A 19,450-nucleotide genomic window follows, 5' to 3' on the forward strand; every position below is an offset into this window, starting at 1 on the left:
CTTTGCCAGCCAGGGGGTCCAAGAGAGCAGAGGGCTGGAGAGCCGAGGGCTGGACGGGGAGCTCTCACCCCAGGCAGTCAGGCCATAGATTGGGGGGGGGGGTGGGGGGTGTCGTTTCCCCCCTTCCCTGCCCCTCTTGCAGCACAGCCACCTCCTAAGGCTCTTGCTCCCTGCAGTGTTTTCACTTGCTTTTCACTTTTCTTTGCTCTTTCTCCGGCCCTATCCATCCGTGGTGGGTTCCAAGCTGCTCCGCTCTCCTTCCCACCTCTCAGCTGTGTTTTCTCAAGGTCTCCCCCCACATGGCAGCAGGTTTGGGGTTCAGCCTCTTCTGCCCAGTGCCCGCTGCAGCCAAGTGCCCCAAGCTGCCCTTGCCAGAGCTGGAGCCCAGCAGGGCCTTGGGGGGCCACGATGAAGACGTGGGATCAGCTCTGCAGAAAGTTTTTTAACCCATTTTAAACCACAGGGCATCATTCTGGGACAAGGACAATCCTCGGCAGTTGCTGCCTGCAGGGAAGGGGCAGCGAATGCTGCATGCAGACACCCGACGGGAGGTCAGGAGTGTGGCGGGACATCAGCAGCCCACCCTGCGAGGAGATACCTCCACCAGCATCTCTGCTCCTGCTCTGGCCTTCCCCAGCACCTCCAGCCACAGGAAAAGGGCCGAGTGCCCCCCCAGGTCCCTGCTCCGGCACAAATCCTGCACCAGTCCCCACAGATCTGCCATCCCCCATTTCCAGCTACTAGCGACTTTTATTTTTGCACCGAAACAAAACAGCGAATGTACCAACAGTCCCAGTTCTTGTCGGGGCAGGTTCCTGTGCCCATGCGGAAGGGACGGCCTCCTTGTCCCCATACCGCTCGCCGAGCAGCCAAGGCAGGGGCAGAGGGGTCTGGTCCCACCCCGAGCTGATGCACGACCACTGTCATAAGCCAGACAGTGCTCAGCAAGTCGGGATCGCCCTCGCCGAGCCTGTGGCGGGGGAGCGGCTGGGTGCTGACGGGACGAAGCTGCGTGCGGCTCACGGAGCAGGTCGGCTCTGTTCAACCTCCTGCCGGGGGGTCCCACGCAGGGACACAGCCAAGAGAGGAGCACAGGGACGGTGCCCATGTGAGGGGCAGGACCACCCCCCGCCCCGGCCCCGGGGAAGGCAGAGCTGGGACCCCCTTGCTCCGGCAGCGCAGGATGCTACGAGAGAAGCCAGGATGAGCAGGGAGCTAATGGAAGTCTGGGAGACCATGGCCATGGGGAAAAGCAGAGCCAGCCGCAGGCTGAGCACAGCGCGGCAGGGGCAGGCACCCAGCGCCTGCCGGCAAAAGTCCGCTGGTCCCAAGCCCACGTTAGCTCACAGCTCTCGCTGGCCCTTGCTGCTCTGCACCATTCGAGCCGGAGCGCAGCAGCATCCACCCCTCGTGGAAAAGGATCCTCTGCTCAGGATCAACGCTGACCCAAGAAAGGTGCTGGTTTTGGGGGTGGGAGCCCACGTGGCACCGAGCAGGCAGGGCACAGGGGCCGGAGGGACCAGCGAAGGTGATGGGCACAGTGTGTGCGCTGGGCATCTAAAGCAAGTGGGCAGCTCTGGGGGTCCCGAGCAGATGGGGGGGACCCATTTCCCCCCTCGGGGACAGCACAGAGGCAGCAAACCGGGTGTCGGGCCAAGCAGCAGAAGTGCCAGCAAAGCACAGACCTGCCGGGCACCGGGGCTGAGCCGGGGCTCGGCGTTAAGGCGATGGTAAGGTTTCCTCGCGTAGGCAGGGGCCTCTCCGAGGCCGTGGTCCTCTCTAGCATCTCATGGTCCAGTCTCAGGTATGTCCAGGGTCTCCTTTAATCGGTGGCTGGGTCAGAGCTCTTCTCCTCCCCCTTCCCACCGTCAGGATCTGCCCTCGCCCCCGGCCAGGGTGGGGAAGGGGCGAGGGGGATGCGAGGGGCTGTGGACGCAGCAAAGATAAAAAAGCTCAGGGTCTCACAGGCCTGAGATGCTATTTAGAAATCTGGAGGGCTGTGACCACCGGCTTCATCTTGAAGTACTGTTTAAACCTTAGCTTTGCATATCTGCCAAGAGAGGAGAGAGGGACAGACATGAGACACCCGTCCCCCAGCCCTGTGTCCCCTGGCCACAGAGGATCTCTCCAGCACGGAGGGACCACTGGGATCCTCTCACTCCAGTCCTTTAACACTGAACTGCGCTGGGAGCAAATGCCTCCCCAGCCCTGGCCGACTCACCTTAAGAAGTTAAAGTCTATGGTAGAGTATTTATCCTGGATCAGGCCCCAGCATGCCCAGAGGAAATGGGATGCCTGCAACAGACAGAAGAAGGATCAGAAGGAGCATCCTTGCCCACGGGATGAGTCGCTCACGCCTCTCCTGGCCGGGTCCCAGAAGTCCCGTGGCTGTGACGACAGGACACGGGGTGGCAGGCAGCCGGGGCTGGCCCACACGTGTGTTTTTATACGCTCCGGAGGCTGGTCCCAGCCCGGGCAAGGGATGCCAGCAGGAAGGATGCTGCACTGCAACACAACACGCTCAGCGTACCAGCATCTGCGTTTGCAGCCGGGACGTCCCTCCTGGCAGCTCCATCCAGGAAACCAACCGAGATGTTGCCCTAAGTTTCCAGAAAATTGGCTCTGCCTGCCCATGGCATTTACCAAAGAGGATTTCCTCACGCTCGGCTGCACCCAGGGTCTGCCTGGCCTCTCTGAAGGGATGCCCAAGGCCACAGCTATCAGAGACACGCTGTCCCTTGGCACATATCGGTGGGACGGCAGGTGGCCAGCGCTGTCTTTGACCTTGCCCAGGGGTTCAGCGCCTCTGAGGTGCAGCCGGGCTCTTTGGGGCAGCCTCCTGCCCCCGGTGCCCCCAAGCCCCCAGGCTGGTACAGCCCTCCAGAGAGGCTTGCTCCTTCCCATCTCCACCACTCACCAAAGAAAACTTGTTCACTTGCACGTAGAGAGCCTCCAGCTCCTCCTCGGACACCCCTGTGCCTCCTTGGTCCCCCTGGGTGAGCTGCTTGTAGGCCTGCAGGTAGGAGCGCAGCCACTGCAGCTGGGTCTCCTTGCTGGGGTAGAGGCGGTAATCCACCTCCTTCACGCCTGCGAGGGGAGCCGAGGTCAGTGATGCCCAAGGGGCAGAAAGGCAAAAGGGAAGGTTTCTCCAGGGCAAAGCGGTGTGACCGTGGGGCTCTCCCCGTGCGTGACCGGGTGAGTGAAACCCCTGGCAGCCCCCGGCTTGCACAAGCCGGGGATCAGCCCGCCGGCTCGAGGCACGCACCCAGCCCTCGCGCGCTTAAGAGCTGGGCTCACGCGGGCGTTGCATCCCAGCAGCAGCCAGGCCGCTCGCCGCCGGCAGCACGGCGCTCGATGCCGGCAGTGTCCCTTCCTCGCACGTCGCTCCAACCCCAGGCAGCCCGAGGAGGAACTGCCCCACTTCCCACCATGGCACTGGGGATGCAACTTGTCTCCTCCATCCCCAGGGACAGGGAGACCCCGGGGCAGCCGCTGCAACTGCGGGGGGGCCTTCGGTGCCATGGAGAGGAGCCCGACTCACCTGCAAACTCATTAAAGTGGTTTCCAATGTCGAAAGCCTGGTAGTTGTAGCCAGTGTACTCGTAGTCTATGAAGCGAACGTGCTCTGCGGAGGCAAAGGCGGGGGCTGTGAGAGGGGCTGGAGCCGGAGCCGCCAGCCCCCGGGGAGGCGGGCGAGGGACAGACCCCAGACCCCTCTGCCAGGCGCGCGAAGCTGCTGCCACGAACCTTGCGTCCCGTCGTAGATGATGTTCTTGCAGAGCAGGTCGTTGTGGCAAAGCACGATGGGGGACCCCAGCTGGGAGAGCGTTTCCTTCATCCAGGCCAGCTCGTGCTCAAGCATCTCCAGGCTGGGCACATCCTGCTGGAGGCTGGGGAAGGGGACGGGATGGAATCACTTGTGCTCACGGGGAACCTCCCTCGGGGGCAGAGGGGCAGCGTTGCCCCTTGCTTCCCTCTGTGCATTTGATAAACGAACCCATCAGCGACACAAAGCGAGGGCTAACGAGGCCGTATTTGGCGGAGAGGTCAGGTTTGGCTTGGACATCCTCCAGCGTGCTGCGTGGCAGCCAGGGCGCCTGGCAGATGCCACGGCGCAGCCTCAGCCCTTCCCCTCTCCCCGCTAACACCTGCATCCCTCCCCCAAATCCACCCAACCAGCCACCGAGCCCCTCAGCGCTCGCTCCCAAAGCGCCCAACGAACCCCCAGGCAACGGGAATTTTTCGGACTCTGCCAGGGCACGTACCCTCTCGGTAACCTCCGAAGTTTCAATTCCAAGACGACAGCCAGTTAATGATTACCTAATTGGCTGCACTGAAGGTGCAGGCTTGGGTAAAGTCTGCCTGCAGCGGGGCAAGTGCTGAGAAAAGCCCTGTGTCCTGCCACCGCCGCTCAGGGAACAGGTTAATTATTCACTTGCCTCCAGGTTCATTCACCTCCACCACCTCTTGGGGCTGCCCGCATCCTTCCCAGGCACCCCGGCACTCACCTGGCATGAACCCAGGCTCCCAGAAATGGGATGAACTGGTTTGAAGTGGGAACTGGCTGCTTTAATCTATACTGGGTGTCTAGCATCCCCTCCAACGTCAGCTCAACCTTGCTGCTTGGATCCCCGCCATAAGACGGGCTTGAGCTTCAGCTTATTCTAGGGAGGGCTTAAAATGCGAGCTCGATTTGCAGGGAGGAGGTGGCGGCGGCTTATTACAGCAGGTGGGAGTCTCTGGCTCAGGCCGGATCCTGCCTGGGTGCTGTACGAGCACAGCCCAGAGCTGCCTCTGCTCTAACGCTGCTCCCAGACTGGCAGGAGGAAGGGCGCCGAAGGGTGCGTGGAGATGCCCCCGTCCCACCTGCTCCTGGGGGCTCGGCCACGAGTTTGCTTGCAGAGGGATCGCGATCCAGATGTGGCCACGTGGCCGGATCCAGCCCCGCCACCGTCCCCAGCCCCACTCACCAACCCCAGGCTCCTGCAGAGGCTTTACCGGGGACGCGGAGCTCTTCCCCCCGGTCCCATACGGGGAAGACTTAGAGATGGGTGGGCAGCGGATGCCCAAGCCAGAGCCTGGCTCTTTGGGATCCCTCTGCCTTTACCTGGGGTTGGATACCTTTGGGCTGAGATCCGTCTTCACGAGGGTGAGGTATTTGTGCAGCTTCTGCCAGAGGATGGGCTTGGGGAGGCTCCCGTTGGCGTGGATGGCGTGCACCCGGGCCATCTCCCGGGCCACCAGCCTGGAAGGAAAGGCGGATGTGCAGGTGAGAGGTGGGCGCGCAGCAGCGTTCCCGAGAGGAGAGCTCCTCAAAACCAGCCTTGAGACATCTTGAGGGGGTTTCCCCGAAAGCCATGTTTAAAAATGCAGGGTCAGCACAGCTGAAACTCCCCTCCCACTTCAGCTGCGAGCCTCTGAAGCATTTCAAGACCTGGTCTGGGTCAAAAGCAGCATTCACCTTTCCAGGGCAAGTTCAGATAAAAGCTGTGGTTCCCATGCAATCTCTGTTCACCAAAAGCTGATGCTTTAAAAACACGGTGGTAAACCTGGCTGCAGTTTGACCCATTTACCCCCCAGCACCACCCAGGTTTGTGCACATCAGCGATGCTCGAGCACCGACCTGGAGCAAAGGCAGCGAGGGGGAGAGCTGGAAACGCGGAGCAAACCCCTCGCCGGTGCCCCCATCCCACACTTCCTCCCCTGACCTGCACACCTGAAGATGTGGGGGTCCCGCACGTGGTCGGGCCCCAGCGCGATGCCCGGCAGGAACTGGTAGCAGAGCCCGTTCTGGAAGGCGCAGTAGAGGTCGGGAGCGCAGCCGTGGGCACGCAGCACCTGGAAGTTCCTCAGCTCCGTCTCCCGGTCCACGAACAGCTCCGTCTTCCTGCCGTAGACACGGACCAGCACCGCATCCGCCATGCCCTCGTCCGTGTAGCAGGCCACGAGCTTGTTGGTGATGCCGTCGGTGAAGAGCTGGAGGGGGAGAGGGGCGGCAGAGCCGATGCCTGTACGTCCCTGCCACGCCAGCCGGGCACGGGGGAAACCCCCTTCCCACCAGCAGAACCCAGGTGGCAAAGGCAGTAACGGGCAAAAAAAGCACGAAGCAGCAGCGCCCGCAGCAGCCAGGAAAGCTCCCGTGGCGGGCGGCACGAGTTTGCGAGACCTTGAGGCTCCGGCATGAACTGGGGCTCTGCACGGGGCCGCAGGCACAAGGCTTCAGCAGCACAAAGCTGGCGATTTGGGTGGAAATCTTTGCATTTTTCACCTGGGCGCTCAGGATCAGCTCAGGCTAGGTGTGCCGCCAGCACGCTTGGCATGCGAGCGGCCCCGGGAATCGCTCCCCCAGAAAAAAAAAAAAAAAAAAAAAAAATCAGTGCAAATCTTTTGGCACAAAATTAAAAAAAAAATCCGAAAAACCGCAACAAACCAAACAAAACACCCAGCAAACAACACGGAGCAAATACCATCACCCCATTTCCTCCTCCCGACCCTCCCCGCGGGGCCGGGTTGCTGATAGGCAGGGACGTCTCTGCTGGGGACGCCTCGTGTCACCGCTCTGACGGCTCCTCGCAGATGGAAAGAGAGTTTTGTTCTCCCGGCGCCCCGGCTTGGCCGCCTGCCCGCGCACATGCAGGGGCTGCCGCTGCCGCCCGCGCCGGGCTCCTCGCCCCATCCCGCGGCGATTTCAGTCGCCTCCGGTGCGCCGAGGGGTTTGGGTCTCCATCGCCCCAGGGGAGACCCCGGCCCCATCGTCCCCCCCGCAAGCAGGGTGCTCAGCCCCAGGGTGCTCAGCCCCACGCGGCTCCGGCTCGGCACCGAGCGTGCCGGGGTGCCACTGCTCCCCACGAGAGCCATTTCTTTACCCCCTTTGGGTTCGGGGAGCCGGAGCAGGTGTGACGCTGGCGGAGCGGGAGGGGGGCGAAGGCGCGTGCTACGGCAGCAGCGGTGCTCGGGGGTGGGACAGCTAATTTTAGACATCCCACTCAGCAACTCTTGCTCCTATATAGGGTGCCTATATATAGGGCTCCCCATGCAGCCTCCTGAGGGAAACTCAAAGCACTGGAATGAGACGCCCGCAGTTAGACGGCGCTAACACCCCTCGTTACGCAGCTGGCTGGTGTTGGATTCGGGGTGAGCACGGTGGGCGGCGAGCCGGGGGCCACGTCCCCTCGGGCTGCTGCCCCTCGGCTGCGCTGGGGCAGGCTGAACCTCCTCAAGCAGCCAAGCTGCTTTTCCCAGGCCAGATAATCTGTGTTTCCACCACGATGCAACGCTCAGCACTCTCCTCTCCTTGTCCTGCCAGGCCCCGGAGGCCAGAAATTCAGCAAGCAAAAGGTGTCATGGCCCATCCACGCAGAAGACGTTGCAACCTGGGGCCGGTGCCCTCCATCAGCCACGCGCCCGTCGGCCGCAGGTGGACGGCTCCGCGTTGAGACGCTCAGAGCCGCCTCGCCTGCGAGTCCTCGCGCTGCTTTGTTTTGCTGCTCGACAAGCCCAGTCAGCCCTTTCCAGTGGGTTTAACGGGATTACTGAGCCTTATCCCCCCTGGATTCTAGGCCACTAACTTTGGAGACTCACACGTGGTTCGTCAGCAACCTGCACACATGCACGCAGGGGCTTGCCTGGTTTGGAGGCGGCAGCTCCTCCAGCTCCCGAGCGTGGCTGCTTGGAGATGCCCGGTGCTATTCCTCGTGGACCCAAAGTGCAGTCAGCTATCAGCAGGGCCGCAGCGCTGCTACCAGCCCGAATCCTTCCCTGCTGCGGTTGCGTGACAGCAGGGAGCGGGGGAAAGCGAGTGTGACTCCACACCAGGAGCCACGAGCAATTAAATGCGAAGCAAGACCCGAGCCCTGTGCAAAGATGCTGAAGCGAAGCAGCTCCATCCAACGCCCCGGCGCTGCGCCTGCCACGAGAGCCCTCGGCACCCCCGAAGCACCGCCGCGTCGGCTGCCTCCCTGCGCAGGCACCCCCAGTGCCGCTCCCCAGCCGGGGAGGCAGCCGGCAGCCCCAGGCCGGGCTGCAGCAGGGCACCTTGTTGCCAAAGTCAGGCTAAAAAAGTCCAGCCATGCCGGAGTCCTCGGAGGGGTTTGGCTCCACATCGCTGCTGCTCTTCTTATCGCCGGATGAGGGATGGAGGAGTGCGTGCTTCCCTGATAGCGTGGCTGGCTGACTCACTGGCACCGCCTGTGCCTTCTCCGTACGGAGATGCTTCTGCCCAGGGACAGAGCTTAAAGAATGAGGAACGGGAGCCCTGCAAAGCACAGCCTGGAGCACAAGGGGCTGAAGACCCCAGCAAGCAGAGGGCAGGCAGGGGAGGCCAAGCACCCAGACCCTTCCTCCCCATCTTCCACGCCCTGCTCCAAGCACTGGGAGATGTTTTCCCGTGTCGCCGGTGCAGCCTGGTACAGCCCCTGCAAGCAGCTGTGCACTGACACCGTGCAACGAGGTGGTGCGAACCGGGCACCGCTCCAGTGCGCGGAGGAAAGCGAACAGGAACGCTAATAGGAACCAGCTGAGGACCAGTGCACTGCTCCAATCCCCTCCCAAAACAGCTCTTGCAATAGCAGCTAAGGCAAACGCAACTGGAGGTTTCCCCTCCCAACTCCTAAGGGTTTGGGTTTGTTTTTTTTTTTTTTTTTAATTAAAAACACATGCACGCACACACAAGCTGCTGTTGAACACTGACCCCCTCCGATGCCTGGAGAGAGCCTGGTTACCAGAGAGCTGGGTCCCTCTCAAACAGCCATCACAGGTCTGCGCTCGGTGCTGCACAGAGGCAGAGATGTTTCCTGCCCCTACAACTCCGTGCTCCGAGGAACTCGAACTCCGAGCTTCCTGCCCATTGCCATCTGCCCTTTCCCATGTATTTTCCTGCAGCTTCTTGTATTTAATTACACTTGGCTATTAATACATTTTTAATGACACTTGAGGCACACGGGAAGCCTGTGCCTTCAGAGGACGTGCGTACGCACGTATATACATTTAAGCGCACCCAGCTCTGCCGCCTCCACGCTCCCCTGCCCATCGCCAGGAGCCCGGCGAGGGCACGGACACCACCGGCTTCGCTTTCCCACCTGAGAGCTGGCACCCCTGGGCAGAGGTGAGGAGGGGGAGAGAGACTCCCACGTCAGGCAGCTGCCAGCCCCGCTCTCCCGGCCACCGCAGCAAAGCCCTGCCAGCTCCGGACAGCCAAGCCCCGTCCCGTGCAAGGAACCCAGCGCTAAATCCCATCTCCCATCCAAACCGGTGCTCAGCCCACGCGACCTGGCAAAGGTGCAAGCCCAGGAGTAACCCAAGCTGCTCCCGGGAGCAGCTACTCCTGCGGGCAGGGGCCTGGCAGCATGGGGTGCAGGCAGGGGTGCAGCACCTGCAGGAGAGGCGCCGGGGGCACCAGCAGTGCGGCCCCCCAGCCTTCGCCCACCTTGGCAGCCTCCGGGGACCCTGGGGACCCACTTGCGCTCACAGTCGCGGCTCAGTGACTGCCCGAGGGGTCCCCAAAGCCTGCTGGGGGTGGGCTGGGGGGGGGTCACACCTGCGCACACCCGATCGGCCCCGGTTACGCTGCGGGAGCGGAGAACTGGGGGTGGGGGGTCAGGATGAGCGTACCCTCCTTGGCAGGTCCTACAGCCCCCCATGGGGGGTCTTACAGCCACCCTCACGCGGACCTTAGAGCCCCCCCCCCCTCGAGCGAGCTCTGGAGCTGCCCCAGGGCGGGCCCCATAGCACCCGGGGGGACACCCACAGCCCCCCTGGGGCGCACCCCAGAGCCCCCCAGGCTGGGCTCTGCAGCCCCCTCGGACCATCGGCCGCTGCGGGGGCCGGTCCCCCGGGGGGGGGGGGGGTGTCCTCGCAGGGTCTGTCCCGTCCCCCCGTCCCCCCCCCCGGGGCGTACCTTGGTCTTCACCCTGGCCGGCTCCCAGGCGGGTCTCAGCTCCCGCATGAGCCGCAGCGCTCCGGGCAGCACATCGCCCTCGTCCACCGCAATGCCGAGGTGGGGCACGGCGGGGGGCTCCACCCCGCCACCCTTCTGCAGCCCCGGGCAGCGGGAGCAGCGGCCGGGCGGCACGGCCATAGCCAGCTCCGCGCTCCGGGAGCCGCGGCCCATGTGCCGGGGGGTGCCGCGGGGCCGGCGGCCGCGGGGAGGAGCCGCTCGCCGTTGGGAAGCCATGAGTCACCGGCCCGCCCCCCGCCGCCCGCCTCCCGCGGCAGCGCCCGCCCGCCCCGCCGCCCGCATTGTGAGGTCAGCGGGACCCCGCCGGGACCCCCCCCGGCACCCGCACCGGCACCCCCCCCCGCGACGCCCCCCGGGACCCCCCCCCCCCCACCGCACCTGCTACCGGGGACACCCCCCCCCCCGGGCCCCTCAGCCATCCCGGGGGGCTCCGCACCCCCCTCCCCAATCCCTTTGGGGTCTGGGATGTGCCCCGAGATGTGCCCCGAGATGTGCTGAGATGTGCCCCGAGATGTGCCCCAAGATGTACCCCGAAATGTACCCCGAGATGTACCCCAAGATGTACCCCGAGATGTGCCCTGAGATGTGCCAAGATGTGCCCTGAGATGTGCCCCGAGATGTGCCCCGAGATGTACCCCAAGATGTGCCCCGAGATGTGCCCTGAGATGTGCCGAGATGTGCCCCGAGATGTGCCCCAAGATGTGCCGAGATGTGCCCCAAGATGTGCCCCGAGATTTGCCCCGAGATGTGCCCCGAGATGTGCCCCAAGTTGTGCCCCGAGATGTGCCCCGAGATGTGCCCCGAGATGTACCCCAAGTTGTGCCCCGAGATGTGCCCCGAGGTGTCCCCTGAGATGTGCCCCGAGATGTGCCCCAAGTTGTACCCTGAGATGTGCCCCAAGATATGCCCCAAGTTGTACCCCAAGTTGTGCCCCAAGTTGTACCCCAAGATGTGCCCCGAGATGTGCCCCGAGATGTACCCCAAGTTGTGCCCCGAGATGTGCCCCAAGTTGTGCCCCGAGATGTACCCCAAGTTGTACCCCGAGATGTGCCCCAAGTTGTGCCCCGAGATGTACCCCAAGATGGACCCCAAGTTGTGCCCCGAGATGTACCCCAAGTTGTACCCCAGGTTGTACCCCGAGATGGACCCCAAGTTGTACCCCAAGATGTGCCCCAAGTTGTACCCCAAGTTGTACCCCGAGATGTGCTGGCAGCACCCCGGGCGCGGGGAGGGACGCGTCCCCTCTGCGCTGGCCTCTCCGGTCCCGCCGCCGCCTCCCCCACCGGGCGCGGACCCCCGTAGCAGGTTTACAGGTGGGCTGGAGAGAGGTTTGACAGGCAGAGGTGGAGCCCCCCTCGCCCGCTGGTGCAGCCCCCCTCGCCCGCTGGCGCAGCCCCCGCCGCCCGCTGACACCGCTGCGGCCCCGCTTCATTATCGCAGGAAATAACAACCGCACGTGGCTCGGAGCGGAGAATGCCCCCTCCAAAGTTTACAGCAGCCTGAAACCGGCTAAATGGACCGTGGAGACTTGGAGAAAATCATTTAAGGAAGTGGGGGGGAGGAAAAAAAAAAAAAAAAAAATCTAGTTCCCCACGTTTCTAAATATAGAGCGAGCTCTGTCAGTTTTAATAGGATGGTCATAATTGCTGCCGCCGCTTTGCTGGGCAGAGCGTGGCCTAATTGCTCGTCCGTAGCAATCCCAAGCGCTGCTACGGGGCGGCTGCGGGTTAGCCGAGCCCCGCCACCGGGACCGCGCAGCAGCCGCCGGGAAATTGTCCCGGCGCAGGCGATTAGAGGTGTTAATAAGCTGGCTTAAGGGGCCCAGGAGCGGCCCCGCAAGCAGCCCGGGCATTTTTCCCTTCCTGCTGCTCGAAACAACCGTGCTGAATAGGAACAGAACTGGATCCGCAAAACCATCCTGTTTTAGGCCAGCCTGACCGTTTTCTAGCTGAGGGCTATCGGCAGAAGCCATCAAGGGGGCTTAAGGCACCTGGTGCTTTTTCAAGCTCAGATCCGCTCGAGCCTTCTCCAGACCAGAGCCTTTGCGGCGTAGAAGAGGGCAGAGGAGACAAGTTATTTCCCACTGGAGGATTTCCCCGCGGTGGGAAAGAAGGGGAGAAGCTTGCCAGCATCTCTGGCCAGAAGGCTGCGGAGAGGCCAGGCTGTAGCTCCAGCGCTGACCTGTGACCCAAGATTTGCCCCAAGATTTGCCCCAAGATTTGCCCCAAGATGTGCCCCGAGATGTGCCCCAAGATGTGCCGAGATGTGCCCCGAGATGTGCCCCAAGATGTGCCCCGAGATGTACCCCGAGATGTGCCCCGAGATGTGCCCTGAGATGTGCCCCAAGATGTGCCCCGAGATGTGCCCCGAGATGTGCCCCAAGATGTACCCCAAGATGTACCCCAAGATGTGCCCCGAGATGTGCCCCAAGATGTGCCCCAAGATGTGCCCCGAGATGTACCCCAAGATGTGCCCCAAGATGTGCCCCGAGATGTGCCCCACGCCGAGGGTCTCCGGGCAGCTCTGCCCTCCCGGCCTGTGCTGCCGCTGCTCCCCAGCCCCTGGGGCTTCCTGTGCTGATGAGCAGCTGCCTGGAGCGCCCGGGTGCGCTCAGGAAATGCTGGATGAAAGCGAGAGACGCCGATCGCTGGGCCCCCTTCCCTCCACCCCAGCGCCCCGAGGAGCCGTTGCCGCTGCCCTCCTCACCCCCGTGGCGGAGGTGATGGATCAGCGCAGAAGGGGATGGGAAGAAACGAGTAGCATCATTGGGTGCCTTGAATTTCCCATCCCTGGAGACCCAGGGTTGTGCATCCCAGCTTTAAGAGGTTTAAATGCTACACAGCTGCACAGACCCTCCCAGGAGGGACAAACATCCGCTTCGCCACATCCTCTGCTTAACAGCCTGCGCTGCCGCTCCGTGGGGCAGGGCAGGGGACGAGGTGCCGCGCTGGGAGGGAGGGCTGGCGAGCAGAGCGGAGCCTGCTGCCTACCTGGCTGGAAAGGTCAGGCAGCAGCAGCCATTTCGGTGCTGGCAGGAGCATCGCTCTCCCAAACATCCCTGCAGCCTGAGAGGCAGCTCGTGTCAGCCTGTGCTTCGGGCAGCACTGGGGATTCATCAGCGGTCATCGCTGGTGGCAGAAATGAGGATGAGAGGCTTCTGCGAGCGATGGCACTCAGATGGTGACTTGCTCCAGGCTCTGCTCCAGAAGCCCGAGCGTTGTGCTCGGCTGTACGGGCACGTTTCGCAGGGCTCGGCTGCCGGCTACGGCAGTGACAGCACCTGAGCTGGTGGAACTGGAGATGAGAGCGTGCTGCAGATCGCTTGGCATCGGGGAGCGCTTGGATTCGCAGCTGCTGGGCTGTAACTTGAAGCACCCGCAGCTCTCCCGCCGAACTGGAAATGTCAGCCTCCGGCTGGCAGCACGGCAGCCGGCACCGGGCTCGCAGCTCCAGCGCGCTCCCGCTGAGCATCTTCACCCACGGCCAGGACAGAGACAAGGCTCGAGGTGGGAGCTGGAGCCAACGTGGCAAGGAAAACAGATCCAGGCACGGGGGCAGCGAGAGCTGCCTTCCTGGCGGGGCAGAGTCAGCCACCCTTAATCAGACCTGCAAGCACCTTTCCCTCCCCAAAGAGCAGCAAAGCCCACGTACAGCCCCGGCCCTCCGGCCCCAGGGGTGTGACCAGTGGTCCCGAGCCCCCCGTGGGAAGGCAGGTCGAGGCATGGGTACCCACACAGCAGATCAGCTCCTGCAGAAAAGGCTTGTTTGCTGTTTGACAAGACCCCGATTTGCCTACACGTAGATGCTGTGGCACTGGCTGGGAGGGTGTTTCGCTCTTACGGAACAGGGAAGGACATAAACGCAGCGGTGGATCCTAGCAGAGGAAGACTTGTCCACTTCTCTTAATAAAAGTGTCTGACCTCTTCCCTCTGCAAGAGTAAGCATCCACTCAGTGTCCTGTTGCTCTGAGATTGTTTAATATTAAAGTCATGGAGAGGCGTAGGGTTAACACCAGCTAAAACTATCATTAAACACAGCCAGACTATTTTTCTCCATTCAAAGAATAACACAAACCGTAACAGTTCATCCCTCCTCAGTCTGCAACCTGCGAGCACCTCCACGCCAGCAGCGCTCCGCGGCGTGCCAGTTGTACTATTCACATCACCCTACAAGTCCCTGGAGGTGCAACTCCAGACCCAGGATCCTGCTTTGATTTCCAGGCTGAACACGCTCCCTAAAAGATGCGATAAGGCTCAGTTCTCCCCAGCAGCAGAGACTCTCGGGAAGCAGAGCGGGGGTTTTGGAGTGGGAGAAGGCGAGGTTTTGCAGTTGCTTCAGTGAAGAGAGGAGGTGGCTGAGCTGTAAAGAAACGCTGTTCTCGTTTGCACTTCAAATCGCTGCTTCTCGGTGGTACTCCTGCCTCCAGGCTGGTTCCCCCGTCCCTCTCGCCAGCCCCCCCGGGCCGTCAGCGGGCCGTGGCAAAGCCGATGCGGTTGTTGTGCCGGTCAAATTTGGTGTAGTAGTGCCCGATGAAGCTGGCGCCCAGGATCCAGAGGGGGCCAGCCGGGGGTGGGATGTCCAGCCCCGAGAAAGCCACCACGCAGACATCCTCCCCGTACTGGGATTGCTGCAAAGAGGAGGAGACCCACGCGGTGACGGAGGTGCCAGGAGGGAGAGCTCTGCTGCGGCGTGCCCGAGGAAGGGCTGTGATCCCCAGCTCGACACCCTCTGCTTGGCCTCCACCTTCCTTCCTCCAGGAAGGAGGATCCCTGCCTGGCTCTGCTCTTCGCTGCTTACCCCAAATCTCCCCCAAACCACCCAAGGAAGCAGTGAGAGGTTGGTCTGGCTCATCTGGACACCTCTGCCGCACAGGAGGGTTTGGGGAAAAATGAGAAATGTCATTCTGGGGCTTGTTGCAGCTGCTTTCGGGGAGCCAGGAGGGTGCAGGATGCTCCAGGAGAGCTGCATCCCGAGATCCACCGCTCTCCCCGGCAGACTCACCCGGCTCGGGGAGACTCTCCCGCCCCGCACGGAGGGATGCAGCTTACCCGGAGGACGTAGGCTGAGCCGCTGAGCGCGTAGGCTTTCCCACCCAGGTGGAAAGAGATGTTGGGCAGCTGAGGGACTCGGTCGCAGTCCACCACGTACTGCGGGAGGGGGAGACGGCGCTGAGCCTGTTTGCTGGCAGAGGGATGGGCTGGGGTACAGGCAGCAAGGGGGCAGGGACGCGGAGGTGGGGCAGAGGGGGTTTGCTCACCTCTCCTTCGGCCATTTCTGCTGCCCCGATGGCTTTCATCAGCACGGAGACGGGGGCCGGCTGGGCCGGTGATGTAGGATGCTCCCGTGTCGACGGCCACTGAACAGCCTTCCGTGCAGAACAGGATTTCAGCCCCTACGGACACCCTGGAGCGGGGGGGGAGAGGGGTGACCCTGAGTCTCCCACGGTAGCTGCAGCTCGGCTCCCAGGGCTGCGTGTGCCCATCGGCGTGCGTGCCACGTCTTTGTCCGGGGAACGCTGGCCAAGCAGAGCACGTGCTGCTCCCGGTGCCGCTGGCATACGGGCTCGCCAGGTGCACCAGGAACCCTCCCTTCAAGCTTCTCCAATGTGCAAGCTAAGCTTCATCATGTGTGGTTTTTATTTTTTTAAATGAAAGAAAACAGAATTGTTTTGGTGCCTCACACTCCTTCTGCAGGACTAAAGGGGGTTAAACTCCTCCATTGCGGCTTCCAAATTAAAGCAGCCCACGGTGCCACCCCCTCTGCATTCCCCAGCTCGGCTCGGCTCGGGGCTCCTTGCTGAGCATGGAGATGCAACTCTGCGCTGGAGGAACCCACCCCGCTCCCCTCCAGAGGGGAAAGCATCTGCCACCAACACCGAGCGAATGCATGCCTCCGCGGACCACCTTCCCCAGCACCCAGCAAACTTTTCCCAGGCCCACCCTCGCACACGCGGGGAGGTTTGCAGGATGCGGCCGGTGCTGTGCAGGGACACTCCCTGGCCTCACCCCTTCATGCTGATCTGCCAGTAGCCGCTCTTGCTGACATTCAGGTAGTGGAAGTCCCCGGTGTAGTAGGCTGGGTCGCTGCCTCCAAGGATTATTTCCCCCCCGGGTTTCACAGGAGCGTTCCTAGGGTGAAAAACACAGTGGAGTGATTCCCCCTCGGCTGCTGTCCCTGAAAAACTGGGGAGAAGGGAGCAGCCCCGGCCGTGAGGCTCTGCTGAGCCGGTTAGCAGCGGCAGAGAGCAAGACGGAGCAGAAGAAACCCCGGGTTAGTGCACAGGGCGCAAGAGCCCGCAGCAGAGGGGTGCCACATGCTGAGGTCTCTGAGCAGGTCAGTGCTGAGTCCTGCGCGGGGCAGGCGTGCCGGCAGAGCCAGTGCGGGGCCGGTGCGGTGTGTGAGCTCCTATGGACTGTGCCTGGCCGCCAGCTCAGGGCAGGGCTCGCCTGGGGCTGGCAGCAGGCGCAGGGTTTGCTGCCCGGCCCCGGGATGCGCGGGTGACTGTTAGTGGGTGCTGTCTCGAGAGTGCTCGTGCTTTTCGTCTTCTTACTTCGAAGCTCTGCAAATAGAGAGATGCTCCGTAAGCCTGTGGTCTGAGGGTGGCCGTGTCCCCGGGGTGCAGAGGGGACCCAAGCGGCACTTGGACGAGGCTGCAGTTGCAGCCAGCATCGTTAGGCTTTGTTCGTTATTGACAGATCCACCTTTAGTTGAGGTAAAGAGCTACCGTGCCTGCTTTAAACATGCATTTGCGGGGCTGTTTGTCCCTGCGCATTTCCAGGCTGCTGTACCTGGGGCGCGTGGGGAGTGCAGGGGCGGGAGGGCAGCGTTCCTGCTCTGCCGGGACGGGCCCTCCCGCTGCTCCTGCAGGTTTTGGTGCTGCTGGGAGGAGGGATGCTGGGGCACAACAGTTTGGGGCAAGAAATGAAAGGAGGTTTGGCTGCTGGTGCAGGTTTTTCTTCAAAAGATTTTTGTGGTTTTCTTTAAATTTTGCCTGTAGATGAAACACTAAACCCACTCCCAGCTGTGATTGCTCCAGCCCCACTAGCAGAGCTGGTGACTTTGCGCAAGCCGACAGTGACAAACGAGCGGGGAGCAGCCGCTCCCAGCCTCCGCACTCCCTGCCCAGCAGCTCCAGATATGCACCCAACCTGGCTCTGCCTCTCGCGCTGCCTCATTCCACCCCAGCTCCTCCAGGCATCCTCCACGTGCCCGTGCCCTCCACCCCACCCCAGGTCCCGCAGCCCCAGCCACGGCTCTTTCCCAGTCCTGAGATGCAAACCCAGCAGCGCCGTGGTTGCAATGCCCGTACCCTGGCAAAACAAACACCGCGCCCCGCCGGCGCCGGCTCCCCACAAGACCCGCTGGCTCCCCACAAGACCCACCGGCTGTAGTAGACGGAAAACACGTCCTCCTTGAGGATCTGCTGGGAGAGGATCCGGTCGAAGACGGGGGTGATGCCGTCAATGGCCTGGCTGGGGTAGCCCATCCCCAGCACCCCGTCAAACCTGGCAAAGATGAAGGGGAAGGCAGGCAGCGCCGTGGCCTCGGCGAAGACCTGGATGATGGGGATGTCTGATACCTGGGGAAGGGCACAAGTGTCCTCGCAGGGAGCCAGGGGGCTAAATCCCCCAAAGAGCCCCCGTACTCTTGGGTAACTGGGGATGGTCTTACGGGGGAGCAGAGCCACACGTGGGCATCTCCTTGCTGAGCCAGCGGCTCCAGGTCTGCGAATTCAGGGCACGCACTCACCATGACGACGTCCTGGCTGAGGAAGCCTTTGACGCTTCCCGTTCCGTAGCGGATAGCGAAGCCCGTGCCATTGGCTATGTACGTCCGTGACTTGGAGGAGTCGTAGCGGCTGTGGGAAACTGGGGAGAGGGAGAAGGTGCATCAAAGAAAGCGAGGGAGGCGGCGACAGCAGGACCGGCGAAGGGTCTCCGCTCCCGCAGCCTCCATGGGATGATGAACCCACCCTGCCCCAGCGCCAGGGGACTGGAGAGCGGCAGACCCTGCTGTGCAAAGGCAAACCCGCCCCAGCCCGCTCTGAGCACCCCGCGGGATGGAGGGACGTGCCCCCGTACTCACCGCAGGCGCTGTAGAGGGGGGAGCACTTGTAGGATGGCACCCACAGGTTGGCCGAGCCCGTGTCGAAGACCACCTTGAAGGTCTGCGCGGGGGTACCGATGCTGATCTCGCCGAAGTACTGGGTCTGGAAGAGGCAACGGCGTTGGGGAGCATCACCGGGGTCACGGCTCAGACAGGAGAGGGGGCTCACGCAGACCCCAGCCCCCGGCAGCAAATGCACCGTGGGGCGCAGCGGGCGGGACTTGCGGGGTGCGGGGCCGTGTTGGGGTGACGAGCTCCCACGCAGGGAGAGAGACTCACGTCCAGGTAGTTCGTGAGGAGGGTGGGAGCCGTCCCGTTTCTGGGGCCTGCCAGGCCGCTTCGTCTGCTCTGCCGCAGCTCGGGGAAGACGTCCGACGCCTTCACGCCCATCTCCCGCAGCGTCTGGCGGATGGAGGGCATCCGCCGCAGCGCGATCCTGCCGGGGGGCCAGGGCAAGGGCTGGGGGGCTGGGGAGCACCCGAGCACCCACAGAGACCCCCCCAGCTCCCTGCCGCCCCCCCAGCACTCCTGCCTTGGGAAATCTAGCCGGGTGGCTCTAGATGGCAGCAGCTCCCCGCAGCACCCCGCGCCGTGGGGCTGCCGGCCGGGTCCCGGGTGGGTCCCGCTCCCACGGCACTGCCAGCCCCACACCGGCCCCGGGGAGGAGGGGGGGATGCAGCAGGCGGGATGCACCACGGCATCCCACGGGGGGCTGGCTGCTGCAGGAGGCATCTACCCACACCAGGCAGCCACGCGCGGCTCGTTTGCTTTGCAGGTGAAACGCTCCGTCTTGGCCTCCTTGGTTATTTGGGAGATGGGGTGCTGCTGGGCCGCGCGGTGCTCAAGGCGAGAGAGGAAGAGGAGCGAGGAAGAGCAGGTGTGCTAGCGCAGAACAGGAGAGGCAGTGGCAGGGGGATTCCCAGCCCAGCTGCAGCAGGTACGGCAGGAGGAGAGTCCTTCGGTCCTCAGCACCAGCCCGAGCACCCAAAACCGAGGGGAGACAGCAAGACCCACACCATTGCGGGCCACCGGCCACACGCACGCCTGCTACCTCTGCAAAGCCTGGGCTGGCGAGGGGAAGAAGCTGGCACCCCAGGTCACGGCCAAGACCACCAGACACTGCTGCACCCTCCTGCTGCGTCCCGCCGGCATCGCGCTCCCCCGGGGCAGCCGCTGCCTTTGCCAGCAGCTTCGCTGCGTCCCGGAGGGGAGGATGCTTTTATAGCCTGGGTTTCTGCATCCGTGCGGGTTTCTCCTCCCCGCTGGCCGGGGGAGGGCTGGGGATCCTGCGGGCAGCACTGGGGGCAGGTAGCTGGGTGCTGACGGTGACGGCGGTGCGGAGGGTGGCACAGGCGGCAGAGCCCCGTGCCCAGCGGCAGGTGGGCACAG

At 63.1% G+C, this 19,450-nt stretch overlaps 2 protein-coding genes across 2 annotated transcripts; both read right to left on the bottom strand.

Annotated features, from left to right (window-relative positions):
* Positions 1-1,977: 1,977 nt before the first annotated feature.
* On the bottom strand, positions 1,978-10,171 carry ETNK2 (ethanolamine kinase 2). Its single transcript, XM_075722450.1, has 8 exons — positions 9,896-10,171; positions 5,717-5,976; positions 5,108-5,245; positions 3,748-3,890; positions 3,542-3,625; positions 2,918-3,087; positions 2,222-2,295; positions 1,978-2,050 (listed from the first exon to the last, which is right to left on the bottom strand). The coding sequence occupies exons 1-8, from the start codon at positions 10,169-10,171 to the stop codon at positions 1,978-1,980; spliced, it is 1,218 nt and encodes a 405-aa protein (XP_075578565.1).
* A 4,249-nt stretch (positions 10,172-14,420) lies between these two features.
* REN (renin) lies at positions 14,421-19,213 on the bottom strand. The gene is given in 11 exon segments (XM_075722449.1): positions 14,421-14,582; positions 15,004-15,102; positions 15,213-15,266; positions 15,268-15,358; positions 15,961-16,083; positions 16,506-16,514; positions 17,338-17,534; positions 17,705-17,823; positions 18,041-18,164; positions 18,341-18,497; positions 19,113-19,213. Coding segments are annotated over 11 exon segments (1,236 nt in total).
* Positions 19,214-19,450: the final 237 nt, after the last annotated feature.

This window comes from Pelecanus crispus, chromosome 17, assembly GCF_030463565.1.
Source record: "Pelecanus crispus isolate bPelCri1 chromosome 17, bPelCri1.pri, whole genome shotgun sequence".
NCBI classification, from domain to species: domain Eukaryota; kingdom Metazoa; phylum Chordata; class Aves; order Pelecaniformes; family Pelecanidae; genus Pelecanus; species Pelecanus crispus.

What these genes read in the sequence shown, in the direction of transcription:
- ETNK2 (XM_075722450.1), bottom strand. Translation starts at nt 10,171, where the DNA reads ATGGCTTCCCAACGGCGAGCGGCTCCTCCCCGCGGCCGCCGGCCCCGC. An exon ending in CGGGACCCCCACATCTTCAG is followed by an intron (nt 5,246 to 5,716) that starts GTGTGCAGGTCA and finishes CTTTCCTTCCAG; the next exon opens with GCTGGTGGCCCGGGAGATGG. An exon ending in CCACTTTAATGAGTTTGCAG is followed by an intron (nt 3,088 to 3,541) that starts GTGAGTCGGGCT and finishes CTCCCCTCGCAG; the next exon opens with GCGTGAAGGAGGTGGATTAC.